This window comes from Girardinichthys multiradiatus, chromosome 8 (genome assembly GCF_021462225.1).
Source record: "Girardinichthys multiradiatus isolate DD_20200921_A chromosome 8, DD_fGirMul_XY1, whole genome shotgun sequence".
NCBI classification, from domain to species: domain Eukaryota; kingdom Metazoa; phylum Chordata; class Actinopteri; order Cyprinodontiformes; family Goodeidae; genus Girardinichthys; species Girardinichthys multiradiatus.
Window position 1 is genome coordinate 11,564,380 of NC_061801.1, and position 26,857 is coordinate 11,591,236.

The 26,857-nt window shown below is 38.8% G+C and overlaps 1 protein-coding gene across 9 annotated transcripts in view; it reads right to left on the reverse strand.

Moving 5' to 3' along the window:
* The window catches only part of mast4 (microtubule associated serine/threonine kinase family member 4), a 147,473-nt gene that overhangs the window by 10,476 nt on the left and 110,140 nt on the right, over positions 1–26,857 (reverse strand). For 7 of the 9 annotated variants that reach the window (XM_047372083.1, XM_047372085.1, XM_047372086.1 and 4 more), the window contains 19 exons: positions 25,876–25,964; positions 20,677–20,746; positions 19,969–20,047; positions 14,226–14,380; positions 14,051–14,126; positions 13,748–13,957; positions 13,365–13,466; positions 12,370–12,502; positions 11,370–11,431; positions 11,195–11,286; positions 10,832–11,040; positions 10,610–10,748; positions 9,736–9,868; positions 9,477–9,642; positions 4,750–4,851; positions 3,879–4,001; positions 2,140–2,249; positions 1,406–1,527; positions 1,045–1,259 (listed from right to left, as the gene is read on the reverse strand). In XM_047372083.1, the coding sequence (XP_047228039.1) occupies positions 1,045–1,259; positions 1,406–1,527; positions 2,140–2,249; positions 3,879–4,001; positions 4,750–4,851; positions 9,477–9,642; positions 9,736–9,868; positions 10,610–10,748; positions 10,832–11,040; positions 11,195–11,286; positions 11,370–11,431; positions 12,370–12,502; positions 13,365–13,466; positions 13,748–13,957; positions 14,051–14,126; positions 14,226–14,380; positions 19,969–20,047; positions 20,677–20,746; positions 25,876–25,964 (2,387 nt within the window). Of the gene's footprint in view, positions 1–1,044; positions 1,260–1,405; positions 1,528–2,139; positions 2,250–3,878; positions 4,002–4,749; positions 4,852–9,476; positions 9,643–9,735; positions 9,869–10,609; positions 10,749–10,831; positions 11,041–11,194; positions 11,287–11,369; positions 11,432–12,369; positions 12,503–13,364; positions 13,467–13,747; positions 13,958–14,050; positions 14,127–14,225; positions 14,381–19,968; positions 20,048–20,676; positions 20,747–25,195; positions 25,309–25,875; positions 25,965–26,857 lie in introns of those variants that run through there. The other 2 variants (XM_047372084.1, XM_047372092.1) reach the window with 2 other exon arrangements.

Consider the following 26,857-nt stretch of genomic DNA (forward strand, 5'->3'; position numbering starts at 1 on the left):
GCTTTCTTGTAGAGACCAAGAGAAGAAGACTGACATCTCTTCCATGCCTTAATAGTATATATGAGGCTACAATCATCTATAAGCATAAAAAAGATTGAAAGCAGGCTCTGACTAAAGCTAAAAGTCTTTCTACCTTTCAGGAACATAAGAATCACATAGAACTTATAGAGCAAAAGTAAAACAAAATCTCTAAACCAGTTACTGTTTCAACATTTACAACATTTGCAGTGAGACACTCTCAGAAATCAACTGATTATTCAAGACTAGATGCATCAAATTATTGTCTGGTTCCTGGAATTGGACAACTTTTCAGCAGGTTTGAAACTGAAAAATCCAATATTCTTCCAATAAATAAATGCATCATTCTCAGGAACTACCATGGCACACTGACACCCTCCAGTGTGGATGATACTGAGTGAAAGATAATCAAACTTAGCTATTTTTAGCATTAGTAAGGTGTTTAACATATAAAGTTGGAGGCACAGAAATACAAAATACAAAAAGCCAAAAGGAAACTGTATTTCTACAGAGGCATGTGGAGACATGTCTGCAGTTCATCAAGGCAGCTTAAGTGAGAGAGGGCAGATACCGGGAGCATGAACAGAGTGAGGCAAGGCTGCACTGTTCTATCCTTTTGAGCTTTCTACCTGTGATTGAACATGCTGGATTTAAAAATGTTGGCATCATTTATAAATCATAAGGCTCTAAATTCTCTAGGAAATATTTCTTTAATTATTTTCTTTAAGAAAATTTGTTGATCCTAGAGAAAAAAATACTTTTGTTTTGTTTTATTTTATTAACTTTACCACACAATGACAACAGTTGGATCGGATTTGATTGATGCACAAACTTTCACACACTGGCCGGACTGACTTGCACAGTAAAAACAATATTCCAAACTAAAAGAGTAACAACCATTGAAAAGTTATGTTGAAAAGAAAAACTCTCTTATACTGAAAGCTATCATTTTTCAGATTTTCCGGAACCGAACCCATGTATCACATTTCTGTCCAGTGTTATTTGTATTGATGGAGTAATTCATACCAGAAAGTGTGGCTCCACTGTGAGAGCTCCCAGGAGTGACAACATCAGGCTCATCCTGCGGCAGCTCTCCGATAGAGAAGGACACCTTGCTGGGGTCGCTGAGGCCTGAGGTGTCGTCTCCTTCGCTCTCAGCGGAGATAGCAAACTTTGGAAGTAAAGTGGGTCGAGGGACCTGGTTCGTACTGTCTGTGTCTGTTGAGTGGGACAATGAGGGCCTGGAGAAAAGAACAACAGATTATTATGAGCTAAACAAACAATGCTTGAGCAGATTGTATCATATATTCATATTCAGTCAGGCCTCGTTTATCTGTTTAAAAGAAATCCAGTTAAACTTTTTCAGTACGGATGGAAATACTCCTACATTTCGGCAAAGTCTGGTGTCCAGCTCAGAGAGTCCACAGTCAGCGGGCTCTCACTCTTCTTCTCCTCTGTCTCTCCCTTTTCCTCCAGATGCCCTCGGGACAAATCCAAGCTGCTGTAGACCTAACAAAAAACATGGGTTCACATCAAAACATGTGGGCCAGGATGCAAAATGTTTAAACAAAATGCAACAATGCATCATAAAATGCATCAAAATGTACAACAATCCTAAATGCATTCTGCAGCCTTTATAAATGACATAATTGTGTTTGTGTTATGCAAACCACATCATGTCTTACAAGTATGTTGTAAAGGTGAAGACATTCAATGTAGCTCAACATTTCCTCTGAAACTCCCTGCTGCTTTTTGAGACTCACTGTAATGTTTTGTTTCAATGTGAGGAGGAAGCTTACTGCAATGCAGCACGACTCCCAGCTTGAGTGACTGTACAGTGTAGTGTTCACACACAACAACAAAAAACACACATCTAATTTGCAAGTGGAAAATGTGTGCAAAGCTGAAATCGATGTCTGATACAGTGGGGGGTAAGAACAGAACAAGCAGGAGTGAAACCAAGGTTTTCAGACACAGATTTCCATATAAAACCCATGAGAGAACGATGGGGACAGATGAGGACATTGGCTCATTTACATCACTAACGTCTTTGGCAGTGAGGATGATGCTCCTGTGTTGCCCTGAGACCAGAACAATGCAAGGACAGAAATTAAGAGGCACCTTAGAGAATCTGTGAGAGCAGGAGGAGAACTGCCGCATCTCCACATTGAAGTCTTCCTCATTTGTGTCCTCTTCCTCGGTCTCCAGGTGATGGTATCTCTCAGAGCGAGCTGGAAAGGAGGGAGGTTTTTATTTTAATTGTTTTTTGCAGCATTTATTTCCTACACGTTACTTCTCTGCCAAGGAGAGAGCCGAGGCAGAGAGCGGAGGAGCAGGATCAGCGCAGTTTGTTTTTCTGTCAGCTACAAAGCCTTTTGAGAAGCTAAGCCAAGAGACAGACAACAGTGCAAAACAAGGGTTGGCCTTGGCTCAGGTTGTGCTCTCAAATATTTAGTTTTTAGGCTCTCATTCAGCATTTTACCAAGAAACCTTCACTTATTTCCTCCTGTCTTTAACAGATGGAGAAAAAATAAAAAAATGTGTAATAAAAAAACAACTGCAGCCTTGTTGTGAAGAATATGGACTTTGTAGATCCAATAGGTACATTTACAAAATAAAACGCTGTAATTAGACAACTAGAACATTGGCTTTAGTAAAAAATGTAATTGTGCTTAAGGAGAACACCATTTGTTTTACTTTGATAAACAATACTTTTAATTATGAGCCAAGCTGCGAAAAAGAGGATTTAAGTTTCAGAGATTTTAAACCAAATTGCCAGATGTTTCCAGATGGATTTTATACAAACTGTAGTAAAGTGTTACCTTTTTGTTTAGATCAATGTACATGTAAATTTGAATTTTATTTCCAAAAGGACAACTTATTTGTTGTTATACAGATACAGCATATGCTGCTGTTACCAACACAAAAGTATTGTGGACATTCTGCTCAATAAAGTCTGCCTATGAACAGTTTTAGAGATTACCGTTTTATTGGTTTCATTTTTTTTTTTACTAACTGCCTTTGTATTTATTCCTCTTGATTTGATATTTTGCTGAACAAACTTTTGCTCCAATATCAGCTGCAGGTCTTAAGGGGTATATCTCTACCAGCTTTGCACATCTAGGGACTGATTTGCTGTGCCCAAGTCTTACATTTTTTGCAGCCTTAAACAGGTTTTCCACCAGTACTGCAGAGTATTTTGCTCCTTAAATCTTCCAATCTACTCTGACCAGTTTCCTTCTCTCTGTTAAAATAAGCAGCCCCAGAGCATGATGCTGCCACCACTATGTGTCACAGTATAAATGGTCTATTTAGGTTGATGTGCAGCAATAATATACGACCAAACGTTTTGTCTGTAGGCCAATAAGTTTAATTCTGGTCTCCTCTGAGCAGAGCACATTTTTCTTGTGATAACCTAACAGCTCTTCTTATGGCAACTTTGCATTTTCAGACGAAGGACTGGACTCTGTGAGATGTCCAAAACTTGAGATATTGTTTTTATGACCTAAAATTATAAAAACCCAGCATTTTCCCCATGTAGCTCAAAATGTGATAAAAAAAAATGTGTTCTTCTCACACTTTCATCAGCAGATCTGAGTTTGTTTTTTTCCTCTGCATCTATATTTGTTTTTTAATGAAAAGAAATAAATAAATAAATGGGAGAAAAGACAGACGTAATGTTTTGTGGTTTATTGGTTTTTTCATTTTCTTTTTTAAATGTTACTCATCCTAAGTTGCTTTAAATGCGCAATGAAACTTAACTGTTTCATAACAACAGCTTTATATGATGCTGCCTTAGCACACAAAGTCGAGAACGAGAGAAGAGAAGAACTAATCAAAAGCTTCTGCCTGTAACTCACTGTCGAAGTAGCTTGTGTCATCTTCAGACTCCAGCTGAGGAATAAACTCAGCCTTCTGTCTCAGCAGGCCATTCCAGTCCAGGTTGTGAAAAAACTGATGTTGCTTCACTTCAGATGCTCCTCCTGTTGGAGGGATAAACACAGGTTTTCTAGGAACAAATGTGAAGAATGTGCAAATCACTTTAATGCTTCAGTTTAACACAAGAGGCGAAGGAAAGCTTACGCTGCGTTTCCTTTTTCCCTTCTGGCTGCAGGACAAACTGATGTAATGACCATAAATCATGCAGAAGAATTTCCTGCCAGTGACCTTTAAAGTAACAGCAGCAGGAACTTGGACGAGCTGTCCTCAGACTGAACAAGAGGCGACTGTGGCTCAGTGGCTCAGTTCCGAGGGTTGTAGGTTCGATTCCAGCTTCCTCCTGCCACTTGTCGATGTGCCCGTGGGCAAGGCACTTAATCTCAAATTGTCTACCGATCTGCGCGTTGGTGGTTAGTGTTAGTGAGTGTGACTGGGTGAATGTGGCTCTAGTAAAGCGCTTTGAGTGGTCAGTATGACTGGAAAGGTGCTATATAAGTTCACTCCATTTACCATCAAAAAAATAAAAGACTTTTGTCCCAGGTCATGGTCCCTTTTACATTCTGCAAATTCTCAGTGTCTGATCATGCATGGAATTGGATTCATAAGGAAATAACTGCAATTGATCAAAGCTGGGAGTTCAGTACGCCACAGGATAAACCACTGTGCTGTACGATGACCTCAGCTTCTTCACCCGTAGCTTAGACTAATGAATAGTGCTGAGGTGGCAAATAAAACCTGGCCTGTTATACCTCTGTAGGTCTCAAAAGGTTTCTAGATGTTCAAGTTTCTCACCTGCACCCATCCTTTCTAGAGGATTCTGTCTCAGCAGCAGGGTGATAAGCTCCTGAGAATCAGGAGGTGGAGCATCCTCACCATCAGGCCAGTTGATCTCATCTACAAACATATGGACATAATTAATTAGAATAAGAACACAAAAAAGGAGCATTTAAATGTGCTTTTACCTTTGTTTTAAAAGGAAAGTTAGATCATCCTCATCTCAAAGTCAAGATTCAACTAAAGTAGGATCTCACAAATAGTGCCACGCTAAAGTATTCATACCCCTTGAGGTTTTCCACATTTTTCCACATTACAAACACACAGTCAAATGTATCCTATTAAGATTTTATGTGACCGGATCAATGGAAAAGGATTCATGGTTTTTAAGTGTTTGGCAAATAAATACAGTGCCTTGCGAAATTATTCGGCCCCCTTGAACTTTTCAACCTCTTGCCACATTTCAGGCTTCAAACATAAAGATATAAAATTCTAATTTTTTGTGAAGAATCAACAACAAGTGGGACACAATTGTGAAGTGGAATGAAATGTATTGGATGTCAGTCAGTCATTTTCTACCGCTTATTCCATAGTGGGTCGCGGGGGAGCTGGTGCCTATCTCCAGCAGTCTATGGGCGAGAGGCAGGGTACACCCTGGACAGGATGTATTGGATGTGTCAAAATTTTTTAACAAATAAAAAAGTGAAAAGTGGGGCGTGCAATATTATTCAGCGTTAATACTTTGTTGCGCCACCCTTTGCTGCAATTACAGGTGCAAGTCGCTTGGGGTATGTCTTTATCAGTTTTGCACATCGAGAGACTGAAATTCTTGCCCATTCTTCCTTGCAAAACAGCTCAAGGTCAGTGAGGTTGGATAGAGAGCGTTCGTGAACAGCAGTCTTCAGCTCTTTCCACAGATTCTCGATTGTATTCAGATCAGCTTTGACTTGGCCATTCCAACACCTGGATATTTTTATTATTTGTGAACCATTCCATTGTAGATTTGGCTTTATGTTGTGGATCATTGTCTTGTTGGAAGATAAATCTCCGTCCCAGTCTCAGGTCTCTTGCAGACCAACAGGTTTTCTTCCAGAATGGTCCTGTATTTGGCCCCATCCATCTTCCCATCAATTTTGACCATCTTCCCTGTCCCTGCTGACGAAAAGCAGGTCCAAACCATGATGCTGCCACCACCATGTTTGACAGTGGGGATGGTGTGTTCAGGTTGATGAGCTGTGTTGCTTTTACACCAAACATATCATTTTGCATTGTGGCCAAACAGTTCGATTTTGGTTTCATCTGACCAGAGCACCTTCTTCCACATGTTTGGTGTGTCTCCCAGGTGGCTTGTAGCAAACTTTAAATGAGACTTTTTATGGATATCTTTGAGAAATGGCTTTCTTCTTGCCACTCTTCCATAAAGGCCAGATTTGTGCAGTGTACGACTGATTGTTGTCCTATGGACAGACTCTCCCACCTCAGCTGTAGATCTCTGCAGTTCATCCAGAGTGATCATGGGCCTCTTGACTGCATCTCTGATCAGTCTTCTCCTTGTTCGAGTTGAAAGTTTAGAGGGACGGCCGGGTCTTGGTAGATTTGCAGTGGTCTGATACTCCTTCCATTTCAATATGATTGCTTGCACAGTGCTCCTTGGGATGTTTAAAGCTTGGGAAAATCTTTTTGTATCCAAATCCAGCTTTAAACTTCTCCACAACAGTATCTCGGACCTGCCTGGTGTGTTCCTTGGTCTTCATGATGCTCTCTGCACTTTGAACAGAACCTTGAGACTATCACAGAGCAGGTGCATTTATACGGAGACTTGATTACACACAGGTGGATTCTATTCATCATCATCAGTCATTTGGGACAACATTGGATCATTCAGAGATCCTCACTGAACTTCTAGAGTGAGTTTGCTGCACTGAAAGGGAAGGGGCCGAATAATATGGCCAGCCCTACTTTTCAGTTTTTTATTTGTTAAAAAAATTTAATTTAATTTCTTTAGCAAGGCAGTGGTCGTCTTGGCGGTGGGTTTGGGGCCGTTATTTTGGAATACTGTCCTGCAGCCCGGTTTACTAAGGCAAGGCAGAATGCTCTGCTTCAGTTGTTGCCAGCGGTGTAGGCATTAATGGCTGTATGTTGAGTTTTTATGAGGGGACAGTAAATTTACAAAGTTATACAAGCTGTACACTAAATACTTTACATTGTATCTAAGCATCATATTTTCAGTGCTGTCACATGAAAAGATATAACAAAATATTTACAGAAATGTGAGTGGTTTACTCACTCGCTTATGAGACGCTGTATATCATGTACCAAAAAATATTGGGATATTAATTTGAGGACAAAACACCCAGCCCTAATTATAACATTTAATAATATTATCACAATTAATTTTTTTTCTAATACTGGGCAGCCCTAACTTACACCCATCAGGTTAGAATCATTAATCCAATGTAACGTGTGCTTTTCTGTAGATCTAAATGAACCCGTGCATTTATTTTCTAGGATGCAGTCATATTTCCAGTGTTACTGTTACAAACGATGGCAGCTCGTATTGGTAGACTGTCTCTCATCGTCGTGCTTTGTTGCTCTGTGTCTGCACTGACAACTTTCCAGATGGTTCTGTGTGATAAACCATCTGGCACGTCAGGTTTGTATATCAGTCAAACAGCTGGATTTTTTTCTAGACAGAAACTCAAAACTTCCTTTCTAAACAATAACCTATACATTTATAGCTGTTCAATTTCGAGACCTCCTTTTGAGGTACCAGGACCAACAAATCCAACTTTACCATTTAATTAAATGTAAGGATATCAATGAATGAATTTGTGTACTCTTTAATGCTCTGTGAAAAGTCTCATGAGCTGAGAACAGATGTTTGAAGCCCTGTCTGTGTCATACTGATTGTCCCCTTCATTTTAATCAAATCTGGACACAGGTTATGAATATGTATGTGCGTCCTGAGGCCACAGTGGAGTGTATTCAGGCTGTTTCAGGCCTCTTTAATTAACAGTTACCCTCTGAGGCTTGGCGTGGTTTGATTGAGAGCAAACCAAAGTCGTTATGGCTTGCCATTCATTTCCATGTCCCATATGATGGCCATTATCCAACAGCTCAACATATAGTAACACGATTCATTGGAAACTGCAGCGCTGACAGGATAACGCCTCCTGTTTTCAGGAAGATGCCCTTTAAGCTGCCACCAATAGAGCAACAAAGTCACAACATTATAAACTTTACATGTTGTCCTGAGCCAAAATTAGTCACCATGTGGTATCTGTTTTTTTAAAGGTCACTGGAGGCATGTCAGTTTTTAATTAACTGAAAACATTTATATGGTCACTATGCATAATGGTTCATTAACATCTTAGTGAGGACTGGGAATTTTTCCCGATTCGCTAAACGGCATTCAACCAAAAGACGCTGTGCATTACTGAGCAAAGCAACTCTTGCATCAGAAAACGTGCCTTCCACTATGATTTTGTATGCAATAAAATGGCAACTTTTTTATTTCTAAAATGCAAATGTCCTAGCTGATAAAATAAAGCAAAGATGGCATTCAGATTTTGATAATTTGAGAGTACATGTAATGAGAATAATGCTTAAATTTTAGAGACTAAATCAGCCAAAAATTCATGTTTGTATGGAATAGGAACAGCTTTTAATTGCCAGATCTTCGAGGTTTCTGGCAGCCACCGTGATGCTTACAGCTAAATCCTAACAGCTGCATGCTAATATGCTAAAACTGCGTTTTGTTTTTGGATGAGGCCAGGCCTGTGGAGCATTGATCACACTTAATGATTGTTAGATTTTCCCCTTGACTGGGTCCCAACTTCAGCCAGTGTCATGCAAATGTGGACAACAATAAGATTACATGATTTGGCTCGAGCAACTAACTGCTCTGGTTTTATTTATTTATTTATTTTCCTTATTTGAAATGACTTTCTTATTAAGAATGAGAAAGACTTTCAGAATACAGATCTGAAAATTTTGAGTTGCACAAAGAAATTGACTGGTGAGTGGGGTTGGACTATTTGGAAACAAATAGCCACAGGGAACACAAAACATGCTCAGACAGGTCTAAAGTCATTAAGGGTGCAAGAGTGAAGCTTTCAGCAGCTAAAAAGGAAGGGTAAACAGAGTACAGCACTGTTGCCACTTCACCCTGTTAGGCCTGCGAGCCTTACATTCTGCCTTCAATCAACTTATATAATCTAATATGGAACAGGATTTCCTCAACAATCAGATATAATGGTTGATATAATGTAGGTATAAATAAATATTTTTCAACCAAACTTAATTATTGACAGCATAATCAGGGACTGAGGATAAACTGATGTGTGAGACAAAGATGGGAAAAATCACATTACACAAGCTTTATTTCTTGAAACGTCTTGAAGCTTCTCAGCCTTTGATCCCCTGTTGTCCAGGCTTTTATTCTGAAACTTCCAGATGCATTCCAGCTCAAACACACCTGAATCAAATGGATGAATTTCCACATCAGCATGTCATTCTGCACTGCAGATGCCTGGTAACCAGCCATTCACTCGATACAGGTGTGTTGGAGAAGGGATGCATCAAAAAGTTGCAGGTTAGTAGCTCTCGAGGACTGAACATGGCCCTGATCTGTTATATCAATGTGAACATTACACTGATTAATCACAATTAGAGAAACAAGTCTTAGTTCCAGAGATTTTAAAATGTAGTATAAAATAAAACTAAAACACCCTGGTAACACTGACCGCTTATGACCTGTCCAAAAAGCTCCTCTGGCGTGTCTCCAAAAAAAGGCACACAGCCCACAAGGAACTCATAGAGGATGATGCCCATCGCCCACCAGTCCACTGGCTTCCCATAGCCTTGCCTCAGGATCACTTCTGGAGCAATGTACTCTGGGGTTCCACATACCTACAAAGAACAAGTAGCACAAAGACATCCATACCTTAATGAGTTTTGTGCAAGAACATATGATTAAACTGGAATGAGTTAAGAGACATTCACCTGCTTATCTGAGAACTCCCTGGCATCTTTCTCTATGTGTCCCTCATACAGGTTAGTGGTCATGTTCATCAGACCAACTTTAGAGAGGCCAAAATCGGTCAGTTTGATGTGCCCCATTGAAGTCACCAGCAAGCTGTGAGAAAGGAAGGACAGGCAGAAAAAAATGATCATTAAAACTTTGGAGAGTTATGACTGTCATTATGTCTTACTATAAGAAGCATGATGAGTTATAATTTGTTAATATAACAATATGTAAGACATTTCTATGCTAACATGTTACAAACTAAACTAATACAAAAACAGGCACTGCACAAGTATTCACACCTCTAACTTTTTCAGATTTTTGATGATACAACCAAAAATTTCAATATTTGGAATTATTTTACTAACACAAAGCAGGGCATATTTGTGAAATAGACGGAAGATTTTGGCAGCGTCATGCTGTGGGGACTTTTTTGCAGCAGGGAGGGGGCAGCTGGTCAGATATTCTGGGATGGAGTCAAAATTATGCAAATCCTGGAAGGAAATCTGTTAGAGGCGACAAAAGACTTCAGTCTGGGGTGGAGGTTCACCTTCCAGCAGAACAATGAGCTTAAACATTTAGTTTAAAGCACACTTATATGTTAGAATGGACCAGTTGAATATTGATATTCATAGAAACGCTCCCTGAAACTTACTGAGCTTAAGCTAATTTGCAAAGAATGGTCATACATTTCAGGCTCCAGATGTGCAAGACACTCAGTGCTTGCAGCTATATTGGCTGTGTGAAGGAAATTCTTCAACGAACTGCACAGGTAGGCGATACTTCTGTTTATCAATGTATAACTCAAGTTACATCTTTGGATCATATCTAGCCTAAAACATCAGTTCTCACTTGTCAGGTTTGAGATCCCTGTGGACAATGCCGTAGTTGTGAAGATATTCCAGAGCAAGAACAGTTTCTGCAAAATACATTCTGGCCATATCCACCGGCAAGGGACCCATGTTTTTCAAAAGGGTGGCACAGTCTCCTCCTGTGGGGAAAATACAAAATCAATAAATATAAACACGCTATAGAAATAAAACAGAAGGCTTTTTTTTTTTGGAGCTTTCTGACCTTCGACATACTCCATCACCATGCACAGGTGTCGCCGCGTCTCAAAGGAGCAGTACATGGACACAACAAAGGGGTTCTCAGCAAAGGTGAGGATGTCTCTTTCCACAAAAGCCTGCTGTATCTGATTCCTCAACATCAGATTCTGCTTGTTGATCTTTTTCATGGCAAACCTCTGCTTGGTTTCCTTGTGCCGGACCAAATAAACAGCTCTGTGGAGGAAACAGTGCACCAGTAAGCAGGGGAAAAAAAGCTTTTGGGGCTGAACACAACAAAATGGTTTATTTTTAGTTAATAAGAAATTTAATAAAATGTTTTATTTCCTGCAATCTATTAATATAGGACTATGAGGTTATATCTCCTTACCCATAGGCACCGTTGCTGATGAGTTTTATCATCTCGAAGTCCAGTTCACAGGGTTTCCTCCGGGATCGCAAGACGGTGCCGAGACTCTGAGACTAAGAATGGGACACAGGAAAAATATTAAAGAAATCTGCAATACAGATGCTCTAAATAAATATAGTAACTTCTAAGAACTTACAGAATCGTCGGTTTCTGGAGTTTCTGCAATGCCGCTGTCACTACTTGTCAGCTGTGCAATTTCTATAGACAATAAAGCACTAAATTAATAACCGAAATAAAAGTAGAAAAAAACTACAGTTTTAATTCAGTCAGCTATTTAAGAAGTACAATACATAAGCAACCTCATGTGAGGCTCACAAACATGTCTGCAGAGCAGAGAAAAGCAACTTAAAATGCTGAGAAATCATTGCATTTAAAACACTAGAAAAGGCAGACTTGAGGCTTTATTCACTAATTAGCTTTGAGTTGCTGACTCCAAGATAAACTGAATTCAGAACAAATGGAGTGGAAATCAAATCTGGCAATACAAACACATGTCTAACTCTCCTTTTGAAAACCACAACTCTGGAACAATTGCTCGTTAGAAACCATCTTGCATGTTTAGGTTTTGTTTGCGTGCAACAATGTGAACCATGTGCACTCCCCAGAGAGCCTGTAAACACATTTCCACTGCTATTTAACATCTGTCCCTACGAAGAGTTTGCTCAAGGCACCTGAGATGGTGCTTAAACCAAACACATGAGATACTCAGGGGTAAAGTGCGTGGAGCCTGGCTGATGTACCAGCTTGTGTGGATCTGTTTCGGGTCTGTGGGGAGGCAATTCTTTTCTAATGACTCATAATGAATGTTGTTGGTTACTGAATCTGCAGAGACGGAGGGCCAATAGGTAATGGGCTTGCTTGTTTCTTTGGGTTCTGCAAAACGAAATTCCTCCATTCATTCATTTATTTATTTGGAGACTCGATGTAACAGGAACAACACTTGGTTTGACTGATGTTTAGGTTTTCAGCATGTAAGCACAGACAGAAATAATTGGATGTTAAAAGGATTACATGTTCCAAAATGATTAAATCAATTGACCTTTTCAATTAGTTATTGATATTTAGAAGTTCTAATGAGATGTTTTGCATTGGATTATATTGGCACTGATGATGATGAAACACAGAGCTTCCTGTACCTTCTAGAGGATCTCGGGTCAGTCCCAGCTGACTGATGATGTAACGAGGGATGTCTGTTTTGATGCCTTGGCCTTCTTTAGCGTGTCCTTCAGCTGCTTCCAGAAGGTGGTAAAATTCCTCTGGGTCAAATTCCTGCAACACAGAGACCCACTTTAGTATTCAGCGTTAAGCTTATACAGCACACTGGGAAGCTGAAAGGCTACCCTAGGCAGTTTTCTTATTTTGCTAATAATTGTAGTATTTAACAATAATCAAGTATTTCATTATTTAAATAAATAAAGCATAATGCCTCAAAGATGAGATTGAGTGACAACAATTATCCATGTGAATACATCATACAGTGGCCTCCATGACATCTGGTAAAGATATGTCAAAAACATTGTAAAATAAATGATTATTATGGTGTCTTGGTAACACCAGGATGCCACTTCCTGCTCTAGTTTTCTAACAGTCAGCTTTGTGTATTTTTAACCAAACGTTTAGTAATGTTCTGGCTCTAGATATAAGCAGGTTTACTTGAATAGCTCTTTTACTGAAGATCAACACACATTATTTAAATGGAATTTTCTTTTTTCCCATTTTGAAAAGTGACTAAGTAAATGGGCTTCTATGTCTCATCAGATCCGTTCCCAAAAAAAACAGGAAGTTGGGGATTTACCAATTAAAAGTACCTAGATGCGCTGATCAAATAAAAGTAAAACATGAATTTCCAATTAGCTTCATTTATACAACTGATTTTTGTCAAAAACAATTGCTTATTGTCTGTACTATGTGTGTCTGTGTTGCGCTGTGACTAGAACCGCATCCAGGGTGTACCCCGCCCTTTGTTCATTGAGGGACAGGCACCAGCCCCCTTAAAATGCTATAAAAACTGTTTTACTAATTTGTTGTAGAATAAATGTAAACGTAAGACGTGTACCAAGTAATAGACTGAATACCTGTGAAGTTTTAGTATGAAAGGTAAGTTTCAGATGTTGAGAGATACACAACGTACCAGACATTCCAGCAAACGAGCAGGCCGAGCTATCACAATGAGGATCTTCTTCACCAGCTCTCTGATGAAGTCTACCTCCTCACTGTCTGACCTCTCTGTGGACTGCAGAGCAACCAACAAGATAAGAGATGAGAATATCACAGTCATGCCAGACAAATCACATAAATCAGAGACAGTTTTATAAAACAAAGAAAGCCCTCTACAGGAAATGGAGAGATTCTATTTGAGTATATGTTTTGTCTTATAGACAATTACAATTAGATTTAAAAGGCATCACTGTTGTGAGTATAAAACAAGAACTTAGTCCTTCATGTGTAAAAGGTAAAATACATTTACATTAAGAGAGTTTTTTAAAAACTTTACAGGTCCAAAAGTACACTAACCTCTTGAACTAGTTTCTCTAGCTTGTCAGTGAATTCGCAAAAGTAGCTAGAAGTGATGAGACCAAGACGGCTCTTTTCCAGACAGTCCCGGGCTAGTTCTATTATCTGGTGGTGTGCAAAGCCAAGCACGCCATCTGCCAGAGGGAGGACGCTCTCCGGAGAGTTGCTGCGGATGATTTCCTGAATCTTTTCCTCCATCTGAGCGGTGGCCTGGAGTGAGGTGGGGCAGAAATTTTTTTGATGATGTAGAAGATTTTCAATGGCCAGCTTTAGCTCTAAGCACAGTTCTTGATGGTCCCTTACCTTGGGAAACCGCTCCTTGTAGACGTGATTCATCATGATGATCTCATGGTCATAACAAGATGGAGATCTTCCAGGGCTAAAACAAATCATACTGTAATACTGAGCATGTTTTTATGTATTACATTGCCAAGAATTATAGGTTTCTATGAAATAAAGGAAAAGAGGGTTTCGGTACCTGAGACTGCGTGAGCGGGGTCGCATGGTCGTCGTTCTGCGGCATTCATCCCCGGAGATACTCTCAGTGCAGAAGTGCTTGGAGAGGAAGTGCAGTTCATCAGGCGTAGGCTGGAAGGGCAGCTGGTGCAGCTTCTCCTGTGATGAACAGGATGACTGAAAATGAAACAAATATATATTCACCATGAAAATGAAAAAAAAGATGTTTTTGTCTGTACTACAAAGGAAAAAATACTGTGCCACTATGGTGCCGGTTTGTTACTCGATTAGTGAATTTTTGGGAAGATCAATACCTCACTATGGTCTGTATGTTAAAATGGACTTGTGTGGGAGGCTAACCTGATCGCCTTTGAAACAATCTTTAATTTTTTTAACCAATGTTCAGCTTTGTTCACTTTAAACAATAATAACTTAATTTATTGACTATTATTGTCAGCATTGCAGTCTTTTTTAAATCTATTTTTTAAAATACGTTTTTAAGTTTGATATTTTTTATCAAGAATGGAGTCTTTATAAAGTAGAAAATCATCAAATTAATCAAATGCTCTAAGAAATTTTATAATTTAATATAATTTGTTATAAAAACAAGGTTTGTGATTTTTAAAAAGGAAACATTAAACATTTATAAATTCCAGTATTTCCAAGTTCAATAAACATTTTAAAAAGCCGAACGGTAGGTTCTGACATTGTTTTTGGTGTTTCGTTAAACAAATCAAAAAAACTGAATGATCTTTTCATGTTTGAAAATATATTTGTTTACTAAATATTTTGCATTTATTTTCTTTATTGAACTGTTAAAAGAACATTACTTCCTTATATAAAAAATAGAAACCTGCAATAACATATTGACAGCTGCTAGCTGACTCACATTAAACACTCAATTTAGTGTTTCATGTTAATAAAGCTCACTTTACAAATCAATACACTGCTTTAATTATTAATGTAATTAATGTTTGACATTCCAGCTAGTTTTCATTGTCTTTAAGGTAAGGCATTCTTTAGTGATGACTGCCAATTATATTGCTTAAAGTGAATCAATGTGTTTTAAAAGTAAATTTCATTAATTGTTGATATTTCATTTTATGGATTAGAGAAGAAAAATGTTTTGTTCCAGGCACTGTTCATTCTCAGCTGGCAAAAATAAGCTCCGTCTAATATGGAAAAAGAACCAACAGTTATCCAGTTAACCCACTAGATTGGTTAAACAGGAATAATGGAAACAAAAGAGAAGTAAATTAAATCATCATTCACCAGGAAAAATAAGAATATGCTGCTTTGAAATAATCAAATATATTCAACTTCAACCTTAAAGTGCCTGTGACACGGTTTCCCACAAATGCAGAAATTGGAAGAAAACAACTATTTATTGAAGGAATTGGGCAGAAATTAACATGATTTTAGGATTAAAGATGCAATAAAAGACAATTGTGACACAACATAAGCATATTTCAGTGTTACATTTTGCAAGCCCAAAGTTGCTCTGGAAACGACGTCAAAGGGGAAGTCTCTGGTCATTCACTGTGTGAGTGTCAATGATAAACGGCTCAGGTAGAAGCCAAGTTGCGTTAAAAACAGTGTTAATATGGTGAAACGGTGCATTGCTGGTGGTGGCAGCAATACCACGACAGCAGCCGTTAGTCTGCACAACTTTCCTAAAGCGAAGAGGATCAGAGCTGCCTGGATCAGAGCTGGAAAACTGACAAGGGACAGGTGGGCTGGTCCCACCAAGCATAGCAATATATTTAAATAAATAATTCTCTAAAGATTCAAATATAAAGTTTAAAAAAATGACACACCATCTTGAATCATCCCTTGTGTCTGGTGGTACTGCACCAGGCTGCTTAGCTTCGCCTCCAGTTGCTTCACTCAGTGCCGTATTTACCGTAACCCCACTGTATTCAGTCCGGTCCCCTGCGAAACCCAGAGGAGCTCCAAGAACCATACGCAGATCGCGCAATAAAAGCCCGTGATAAATGCGGTAGCAAGTCCAAAACAACACATTCTGCAGACGTTATACCAGTTAAATTGCTTCATTTTTTGGAAGGAAAAAGTGTGGCAGAAAACGCTGCACAACGAGAAGAGGTGACCAGACCCTGAGGAAGATTGTGGAGAAGGGCCGATTCCAGACCTTGGGGGACCTGCGGAAGCAGTGGACTGAGTCTGGAGTAGAAACATCCAGAGCCACCGTGCACAGGCGTGTGCAGGAAATGGGCTACAGGTGCCGCATTCCTCAGGTCAAGCCACTTTTGAACCAGAAACAGCGGCAGAAGCGCCTGACCTGGGCTTTAGAGAAGCAGCACTGGACTGTTGCTCAGTGGTCCAAAGTACTTTTTTCGGATGAAAGCATTTTCTGCATGTCATTCGGAAATCAAGGTGCCAGAGTCTGGAGGAAGACTGGGGAGAAGGAAATGCCAAAATGCCAGAAGTCCAGTGTCAAGTACCCACAGTCAGTGATGGTCTGGGGTGCCGTGTCAGCTGCTGGTGTTGGTCCACTGTGTTTTATCAAGGGCAGGGTCAATGCAGCTAGCTATCAGGAGATTTTGGATCACTTCATGCTTCCATCTGCTGAAAAGCTTTATGGAGATGAAGATTTCATTTTTCAGCACGACCAGGCACCTGCTCACAGTGCCAAAACCACTGGTAAATGGTTTACTGACCATGTTATCACTGTGCTCAATTGGCCTGCCAACTCTCCTGACCTGAACCCCATAGAGAATCTGTGGGATATTGTGAAGAGAACGTTGAGAGACTCAAGACCCAACACTCTGGATGAGCTAAAGGCCGCTATCGAAGCATCCTGGGCCTCCATAAGACCTCAGCAGTGCCACAGGCTGATTGCCTCCATGCCACGCCGCATTGAAGCAGTCATTTCTGCAAAAGGATTCCCGACCAAGTATTGAGTGCATAACTGTACATGATTATTTGACGTTTTTTGTATTAAAAACACTTTTCTTTTATTGGTCGGATGAAATATGCTAATTTTGTAAGATAGGAATTTTGGGTTTTCATGAGCTATATGCCAAAATCATCCGTATTAAGACAATAAAAGACCTGAAATATTTCAGTTAGTGTGGAATTAATCTAAAATATATGAATGCTAAATTTTCATCATGACATTATGGAAAATAATGAACTTTATCACAATATGCTAATATTTTGAGAAGGACCTGTATGTTAATGTGTGCTCATATATATTTTGACAGATGCAACCTCAGGCTTCTTCCTATAAATAACAGTACAGGTCAAAAAAGTCCAAATACAGTACCTTGGAGCATTATTCATACCACATTTTGTAACATTACAACCTCAAACTCTAATTTACTTTTTTATAATTTGATGTGATAGCGTCCTTGACATGAAATAATAATAAAGTCTATGAGATAGACCAGTACAAAGTAAATTATTTGGTATTGTGAAGGGAACATTGAGAAACAGATTATGGTTTTAATGTTTTTTTTAAATAAAATAAAAATCTGAACAGTGACAGTTGTTGGGTGCTCTTACACACACATTTACTCTAATATCCTCATGCAACCAATTTCCATTATAAGTCAACTTAATTAGTAAATAGTCTGCTTGTGTGAATGTGAAATCTCAAATAAATATAGCTGTTCTCTGAAGGCCTCAGAGGTTTTTTAAGACAACTTCTTCATCCCTAGTCTGGTATAATGGCCTTATTTACCACCTTCTTTTCTTTTTGCTTTTCAAAAGATAAACGGCAAATTAACTCTGCCTCCCAGTCTGATGACACCATGGCAGAAAGTGTGGGAATTTGGTGTTCTCCTGCGAAGATCTGTTCCCTGTGTTTTGGGGTTTTTTAGTGATTCTCTCGGCAATAAAAAAAACAAATAAATAAATAAAAGTATTTTCCAACATGTGTCATTTTCACTTTAACCTGATGATTCTCAGTCACAGGGGAAACAGATCTTCACAAGGGAACAGCACAAGACCCACTTCCTCTTCTTCTTGTTTAACAGGGGTTGGCTAACAACTTTCAGGTACATTACCGCCACCAACTGGTAAGGAGTGTAACAGGTTCATCAGGGGTTTTAGGGTGTATTCACATCAGGAAAGTCCTTTGGTCGGCTTGTTTGGTCCGGACCAAAAGCGAACTTTATTTTTTTCATTTGGTGCGGTTTGCTTTCACATTGTACTTTTTGCAAGTGAACTATTACTTGTAAACAAAGCCACGCGGGTGACGATCATTGTTCCCATTGGACAGAAATGACGGGGGTGGGACAGAGCACAAACCCGGAAATTGAGGAAAACAGCTGTAGACATGCTGCATGCAGCACCTCTGTTCTGCATATTTGTGCCGTTATTACAACTGTAATATTATTGTGAGAGTGAAGAGCAGCTCATTCAACACAGATTTTGAGACGTTCCATTTGTAATTTTGGAACCCCGTCGGAGAATGCGTGCTGAACGCCGACGTTTTCTATGTGCCTTGTCCCACAACAACCCAGTAGCGTTGCTAAGCAACACACAGTTTATCAGGTATGATTACCTTACAACATACACCTTTGCTACCGGCTACGATGGCTTTTTATGTCCAAAGAGACGTACGTTTTTTGTAGTTGGTTTGGATCGAGGCCGGTTTGTATTCAGACCATAAGCGAACCGCACCAGAGTCCATTTGGAAGCGGACCGAGACCACCTCAAAAAGTGGTGGTGGTTCAAGGAGGCTTTAAATCCCATTTATTAAACCTGACAGGGCACACCTGTGAAGTGAAAACCATTTTAGGTGACTACCTCTTGAAGCTCATCAACAGAATGCCAAGAGTGTACGGAGCAGTAATCAAAGCAAAAGGTGGCTACTTTGAAGAACCTAGAATATAAGACATATTTTCACTTGTTTCACACTTTTTTGTTCAGTATATAATGTGTTAATTCATAGTTTTGATGCCTTCAGTGAGAAGCTACAATATTCATAGTCATGAAAATAAAGACAACTCTTTGAATGAGAAGGTGTGTCCAAACTTTTGGTCTGTACTGTAAATTTGTGATTTGTACTTGTATCGTAACTTGTATTTGGAATTTCTAAACATTTAATCTCACAGATTAAACATTCGATGTGACATGTATGTATAAATTGACAACAAGGCACAAATACAAATCTTAAATGTATTCATGTTTATTTACATTTACAAATTTAGACACCTATGCATAGGTTTTTTTTGACAGTTATCATACCCCATAGATAGTAACCTTAAACACACTGCCTGAAGATGTCATAAAATAGCAGAGCAAATTAGGAAAAATATTGGAACCCCTGTAAAATCTTTTTTTCACGCAGTGTTAGTTATATGGTGACTATTAAGCAACTTTCAATGAGATGATGCTTTTTCTGTTAGTTGCGGTGAGTAGCAGATACCTTGGTGCAGGGACCTGTAATTCCAGTCCCAGAGTGCCATTGTCCTGCAACTTTTGAATGCATCCCTGCTCCAGCACATCTAAATCAAAAGGCTGAATTTCCTCCTTGGCATGTCAGCGAGTTTTGCAAAGGCCTGGTCATCAATCATAATTTTAATCAGGCGTGTTGGAGCAAGGATGCATCCAAAAGTTGCAGGACAGTGGCACTCAATGACTGGAGTTGCAGACCACTGCCTGTGTTTGCATGTCGCAGAAGGATGACAGGACTACAATGTAGCAGTTATCTCCAATATGTAGTGTTGTTTACATGGTAGTTTAAAAAATATAATGAGAATTAACAGAGCCATGTAATTTGACTGCTTGATGCTTACAGAGACTGTGGAGCTGGGCGTGTTGGTTCCATATCCAGAGGAGGGCAAGGATGCCAGGGACCAGCGGCGTCCATCAGTCCTGTTACAGAACAGCAACAAAAAAAACTCATAAATGACCCAAACGTTAACACAGAAAACGTTTATAAATTGCCTCAGGGTTAGAAGCTAACAGCTTTTAACATATACAATCTCAACATGCTTAGCTGCAAAAAAGGCGCTCCCATGTTTGTAATCAAAACATGAGAAAACATCTCAAACCTAAATGGTCAATGTAGTTGGAGATGGATAGTGTGCTTCTATAGTATTGTTCTTAATTAAACCCATTAGTTAATTCATATACATAATTAAAAAAAAGTTAATAAATGTGGAACTAAATGGAGATGGCTCAATGAATATGACTGCAGTATTAAAGTAAGAAAACTCATGAAGCAGGGAGTGAACCATGGAGGAAACTCCAGACAAATGTCAGATTAATGTCTTATTTTCTATTTAGGACAAGTGAAAGTCTAACTTGAAGTTACCTGTCTGCTCTGTGGCAATGACTGTGGATTATAATAAAAAATACAACATTAAATGACATGTGATTGATGCCATTTTTGAAGGTATAAATCAAAAAAGTTCAATACTTTGAACTATTGTTTTCCTGACTAATTGGCTACAACTCTGGATTTATAATTCAGTATATAATCACATCTTGGGTCCAGTTACCTTCGTGCAAAAGAGAAATGAGCAGAGGCACTGGGGGAGAAATTTCTTGGGCTGTCTTGTGGGCTTGTTCCTGCATAAACAAATACACAGAAAAGGAGATGAAATAAATGTATAAAGAGGAAAGAACCTGCAGTCAGAAAACCTAATCATTGGAGTCCAGATTCAATTAGAAGTAAAACAGATCAATATCACAAACACATAAAATAAAAGTAAATCAAGCAACAAACTAGTTATTTACTTTTTAATTTTCCAAACTCAAATAAGAAATAATGAAGCATCTAACTATTATAGTTATGAATGTGATCCAGCTCATCTCAGCTTTTTTTTAATTTTATTCTATTATTATTACTTGTTTTTTGCACATCTACCTTGTTCTTCTTTGATTGCACATAACTTTGATTTACATAACTATCTGCACCCTACTTGTGTGTTATTAAGAGCTGCTACCCAACAAGTTAATTTCTCCATTGTGAGATCAATAGTCTATCTTATCTTATCTTAGACTGAGATGTGACAACAAAAAGAGTGAAAAATTAACAATGTTGTTATAAGGCAAAACATCATGTGGGAATCTTTGTTATAATAACTACTTAAGGTTTTAATCAAACTGTCACACTAACCAACTACAAAGTAGATGTTTGAAAAATCAACATCAAGCCCCTCTACCATAACAAAGACATAATTAGCACAACTAACTAAACAGAATATACTGACATTAAAACTTTTATCTGAACTTTAAATAGTTCCTTAAAGACCCTAATGTTGGGAGTAGTAATGCACCAAGCAACTGGGTGTTGACAGGCATCAAACACCCTTGATCACCCCTGACCAGTGATTTAAGTTAGAAACTTAAATCATTTAAGTTAGAAACTTAAATCAGTGAATGCACCATATTAAGTGCTACCAGGTCACATTGACATCGCTTTTTGACGTGGGTTGTGTAACTGGGAAGACAATTCTAATTTAGACATTTTCAGTGTCAGAGAGGTGTTCATAATAATGTCAGAGAAAACAGATGTAAGAAGCTACTTGAAAGGAAATTATTTTCTATGACATTTTGTGACATGTCTACAGTCCATTCAGGATGGAAGGGAGAGGGAGACTTTCAGCTGAATGGAGTATATACATCCATCGTCTTCTGCTTATCCAAGATCGGGTCGCAGGTGCAACAGATCCAGGAAGGTACCTCAGGCATCCCTCTCCTCAGTGATTTCCTCCAACTCATTCTGGGGGATACCAAGGTGTTCCCAGTGGGCATCCTAAACCGATGCCTGAACCACCTCAGCTGCTTCATTTCAATGCGGAGAAGCAGCAGCCCTACTTTGACCTCCCCCCAGATGATGAAGCTCCTCACCCTATCTCTTAGGCTGAATCGAGCCACCCTCTAGAAGAAGCTCATTTCAGATGCTGGTCATGTGATATGGATCATAACCAAGAGACAAGATCCCAGATACAGGCTTTCAGAGCCTTCACCTCTACAGACCTGAGCAATGCCGGCATTACTGCAGACAAAGCCCCAAGCCATCTGTCCATCACTCATTCCATCCTACCATCACTGAATAAAACACAAATATACTTAAACTCATCTGCTTGAGGCAAAGACAGACCCCCAACCCAGAGGGAGAAGTCCACCTTTTTTGGTTCAAGAACCTTGGCCACGGTTTAGAGGAGCTGACTCTCATCCTGGCTGCTTCACACTCAGAAGTGAATCACTCCAATGGACGCTGGAGGTCACCAAAAGAAGCCAACAGAATTACATCATTCAAGATGAGATCCTGAAGTTACTGGCTGACCTCAGGACACCATCCTTTCCCCATATATGCCTTGGAATCCTGTCCATGACCACTACAAACAAAGTCAGTGACATAGGTCAGCCCTGGCATAGTCCAATGTGCACTGTGAACAGATTCAACTTTGTGCCGAAAATGTAGACACAGCTCTTGCTTTGAGCAAACAAGGACTGGATAGCCCATAAGAGCCACCCAGATATCGCTCACACCACTGCAGCAACCACCACAAAATATCTAATTGAACACGTTCAAAGGCCTTCTCCAAATCCATAAAACACATGTAGACCAGAGAAGCTGAACAGAGTGCAGAAAAGTCAGAGCTTTCAACTTGTGTCTGCCTTGGACCATACTAGACTTTTGGAAAGCTTGTTAATCTAAACTCTCCAGGGAATACACGCAGTCTGCAGTTTTATTGATGCTACCTGTACTAATCTCTAAGATCATTTTGCTTTTGCTTTAAAATAATAAAAACCTGTTTTACAGCAAATGCTCTGATATCTTGCAGTAATTTTAACCACAGTGCATTCTTTAAGAGTTGGAAACTGGGCTAAAGAGAAAGGAAGTGTTATACAATCGCTGTTTGCAACAAAAGCTCATCCATAGGGACACATTGTTTTGCACTTTTTCAGACTGCACAGGTACTTGGTTTGGAATAGCATAAGCCCTCTATTCATGTGTCTTTGTACTACTTTCTCTAAGCAATTAATAGTAGCATAATATACTATTAACCATTCTTCCAAGATCCCGTTTCAGTAAAAACATAGTTTTTGAGTATGTTTAATTCTTTATGAAATCACTGGATAAACTTATACAATTGCCTAACTAATCTGATATAATTTATGTTCTTAGAGACGGTCAACAGCGTTATAAATGTGATTGCTGCAAACTCAAAAGCCTGATCTCTGCTGTGATAGAGAAATAAAAACAGGCTTATAATAAGAACCAAAGCAGCATTAATTTTTTCAAATGAAAGCTTACAAAAACAAAACAACACTCTACTTTAAATTGCTTTAAATACAGCATAAAATGTACTTACTAGGAATAGAAATGCAACAACATGGCAGGATCTTAAACATGAATGTCAAAACTAGGTAGTACAGAAGGCCAAGGAATTAAATATTGTAAAAGAAAAAGGAAACAACGGTTCACCAGCCAGAGGTACAGCCATCAAATTTTACTCATATTGTATTCTGTCTTTTAATGGGGAAAAAACTAAGCTCAATATGCAAGAATGTCATTACATCTACAAAAGGATAGATTGACCTCCATGAGGAGGTGGCAAAAGAGGATATCATGTCAAAAATGTAAGGGAATGGCTTGTAAAATCTTGAAGACACAAGGACAAACACGATTTTGTTTTTATATAATGGGCCCAAAAGTTGTTTTTAAGTACTTTTTCCAAAGGCAAAATTGACATTAATATTAAAACAAAATGTTTGAAAATAGGCCATTTAGTTTTAATGTAAGCATAAAAACAAAACGGCCGTTTCACAATTTGCAGTTGTAGTAGTGTGTACTACTTCCTTTTTTTCCAGATAAACTTATCAAAAAGTAATTCTTCTACAATACTACTGTGGATCTGCTTTACATTTCAGTGGTGTAGGAATATGCACTACCTCGGGACAATCACGCTCCAGTTAAAGCTGCATGACATATGGAATTGTAGTGTGTAAAAATTTTAAAAGAACTGACTGTAATGTCAGACCACAAGTAACAACCCAGATGAAGTGGAACACTGAACTTCACACCCTTGATCCCAGTGTACTCTCACTACTCAGAGCAGGTTTGCATCAAAAGCAATACAAATACTTCAAGGACAAGCACAAAAGCCACCTAATTTCCTCACATTTAGAGCTGTGTAACATGTTCTCTTTAAAAACAACGATATAGAGTTTTTGAACCATTTCCACGTTCTGATGATGAATAAATAACTCTTACATGTATAAGTTCCTATGCATCCTATGCAGTTTTTCTGGACTTTCAGAACATTTTAGGAGTGACAGAGTGGGGTAAGTTAATTCTCACAAGTCATACACAGGATAGCTTGGTCTAAAGAGTGGCAAGAGAACACAGATTACCGGACTTTAGATATGGATAGGGCTTGGCAAAAATATCACATGGTTTTCTCTTCTGATTGACTTTAAAATATACCATATATTTCATCAAACAGTTGGGGCAGTTGAGGTGCATATGCTTTGCCCTTTCTACCTCTTTTAGAAAAATGTTGCAGCAAAACTTTTATGTGCTTCATCAATGATCAAATATAATTTCTCCATCAGTATTCATAAAATTTTAACATTGACAGGGCAGACTAAAGCAAGACCCTTTTATATTTTCCTGTCTGCATTAATATTTTAGATATCTTCCTGAAATAACGTTCACTATCCAACTTAGCACTAATTTAAAGGCAACAATAAGAGGTTGCGTTTAACAGCATTCAAATATAGAAAACCCCCCCAAAACATTTAACTTGGGAGGGATAACATAACTGACCAAGAGCTATGATACCCTTTCCTGTTATGAAGAAGAAGATAAGCCTCTTTTATACAGATGATCATAGTATTAATTAACAGTAAAACTACCTTTATGATAACCACTTAAAAATGATCACACAGTTTACTCTGAATATTTAGTTTTTAAGGAGGCATTCCAAGCTTTTACTTTGAGATAGATCATTGCCTGAATAATCATCTAGTTGAATGGCTGCCCAAAAAACTTGCTCTTCTTACCTTTGATATAAATATTACGCCTCAGCCACAGCGTTACGTCATCCCAAAGCTGAACACATTCATTAGTAAAAACACTGGGGCTTTCAGAGCCTGAATTCATCTCAACATCGGGGCTCTTTCATCGGGTCAAAACGCAGACTAAACAGTCCAAGTTGCAGCACTCTGTCTGCTAAGCAATGGCAGGAAATAAAACGCCCTGTGGTAAATGAGGTCTCCCTCCCTCTGGTCCTGTGCATTTCCTCTCTACAGGCCACCATTTAATCAAAACAATCACAGTCTTTTTAATTTGCTGTACCGTTAAATTCTTGGCCACAGTGCTGACCTAACTGATAAAACTCAACAATACAATCAATACTTACTGAAGCCTCATGCTCTCTCATTGTTTTTGGTGCCAAACACATTTTCATCTTATAGTAGGATCACCCACTAATAGTCTGCCTGAATATTATATTTTTTACTGTGTATTCTCTGGTGGCAAATATGAAAAAGGAATGAGAGCCCCAGACAAGATGTGTAATTTGTACTCATTGTTGCAAAAGAGTGCCTTGTACATTTTCCTGTGCTCTTTTGCACGTTTTTTTTCATGCATTACACAATGAGACAGCCTTCCTGTGGGGGAATACAGTGCATTAATGGCACCATCTATGTACAACCTAACGATGATGACAACATGTACTCACCTGTAAGAGAAGAGAGCGGAGAGTGGGGTCGTGGTAAACCCGATGACTGACCGCTTCCGATCAGGCTTTTTCTGTTGCTTGTACGACAGCTGCAAAAACCACAGAGACTCACATTAGGTAAAAAAAAAAAAAAAAAAAAAACGCACACAAATTGTATAATAACATTATAAAAATTTAATTAAGGCCCACATCCAGGATCTAGTGGTAAATAATTAAAAACTAATGAAAACAAATGATGGCACACCTTAGATCTCAGTTCTGCAGCTAATTAGTCCTGCATATTGGAGTCGAGGCACCATGCCTCAAAATAAGGCTCATTAGAAGACTACCTTCAAATTAAAACCTAAACTCTAGATATGTCAATTAAATCTAAACGCAGGCCAGTCAAGAGGTCATGTCTCCTGGATTCGTTCTCAGTCACACTCAGTCCTTTTCTACTGTCAATCTTTTATTATCAGGTGGTGTTAATAGATGTTGTTCTAAAAGTTGTGTTTTTAACCTGATTTCCAGCTGCTGGTGCGTTTGACAGATCAGCCAATTAGGATTGTGAAGAGCTCACAAGCACCACTGGTTGTTTAAACGGGCTTTAACATGCTAAGGTGCTGATATTAGAGCATATGTTTGTAGGGGTATCGGGATAAAAAATATCCTAGTACCCCTATAAATAATTTCACCTCAGTCAGGGTTAAAAGAAGCTTTTGTGTCCTTTTAAATGAAAAAAGATAAATCTATCCAATATTCAAGGTTCAATAACCTTAAATTTCATTGCATGGCATTGTTAAATGCAGAAAAGAAAGAATATCCCAATTTGACATCAGATTTCTTTAAATGATTATTTCATTCCTACAATGCAAAAGTATGCTCCGATGAACACAAACACACCCATTTACAAGGAGACAGTCTTTAAGTGAGCAGGGAGATTACATGCACCACAGAAACAAGTGACATAATGTTCTGGTTTATTCCCAACAACAAAACAAGA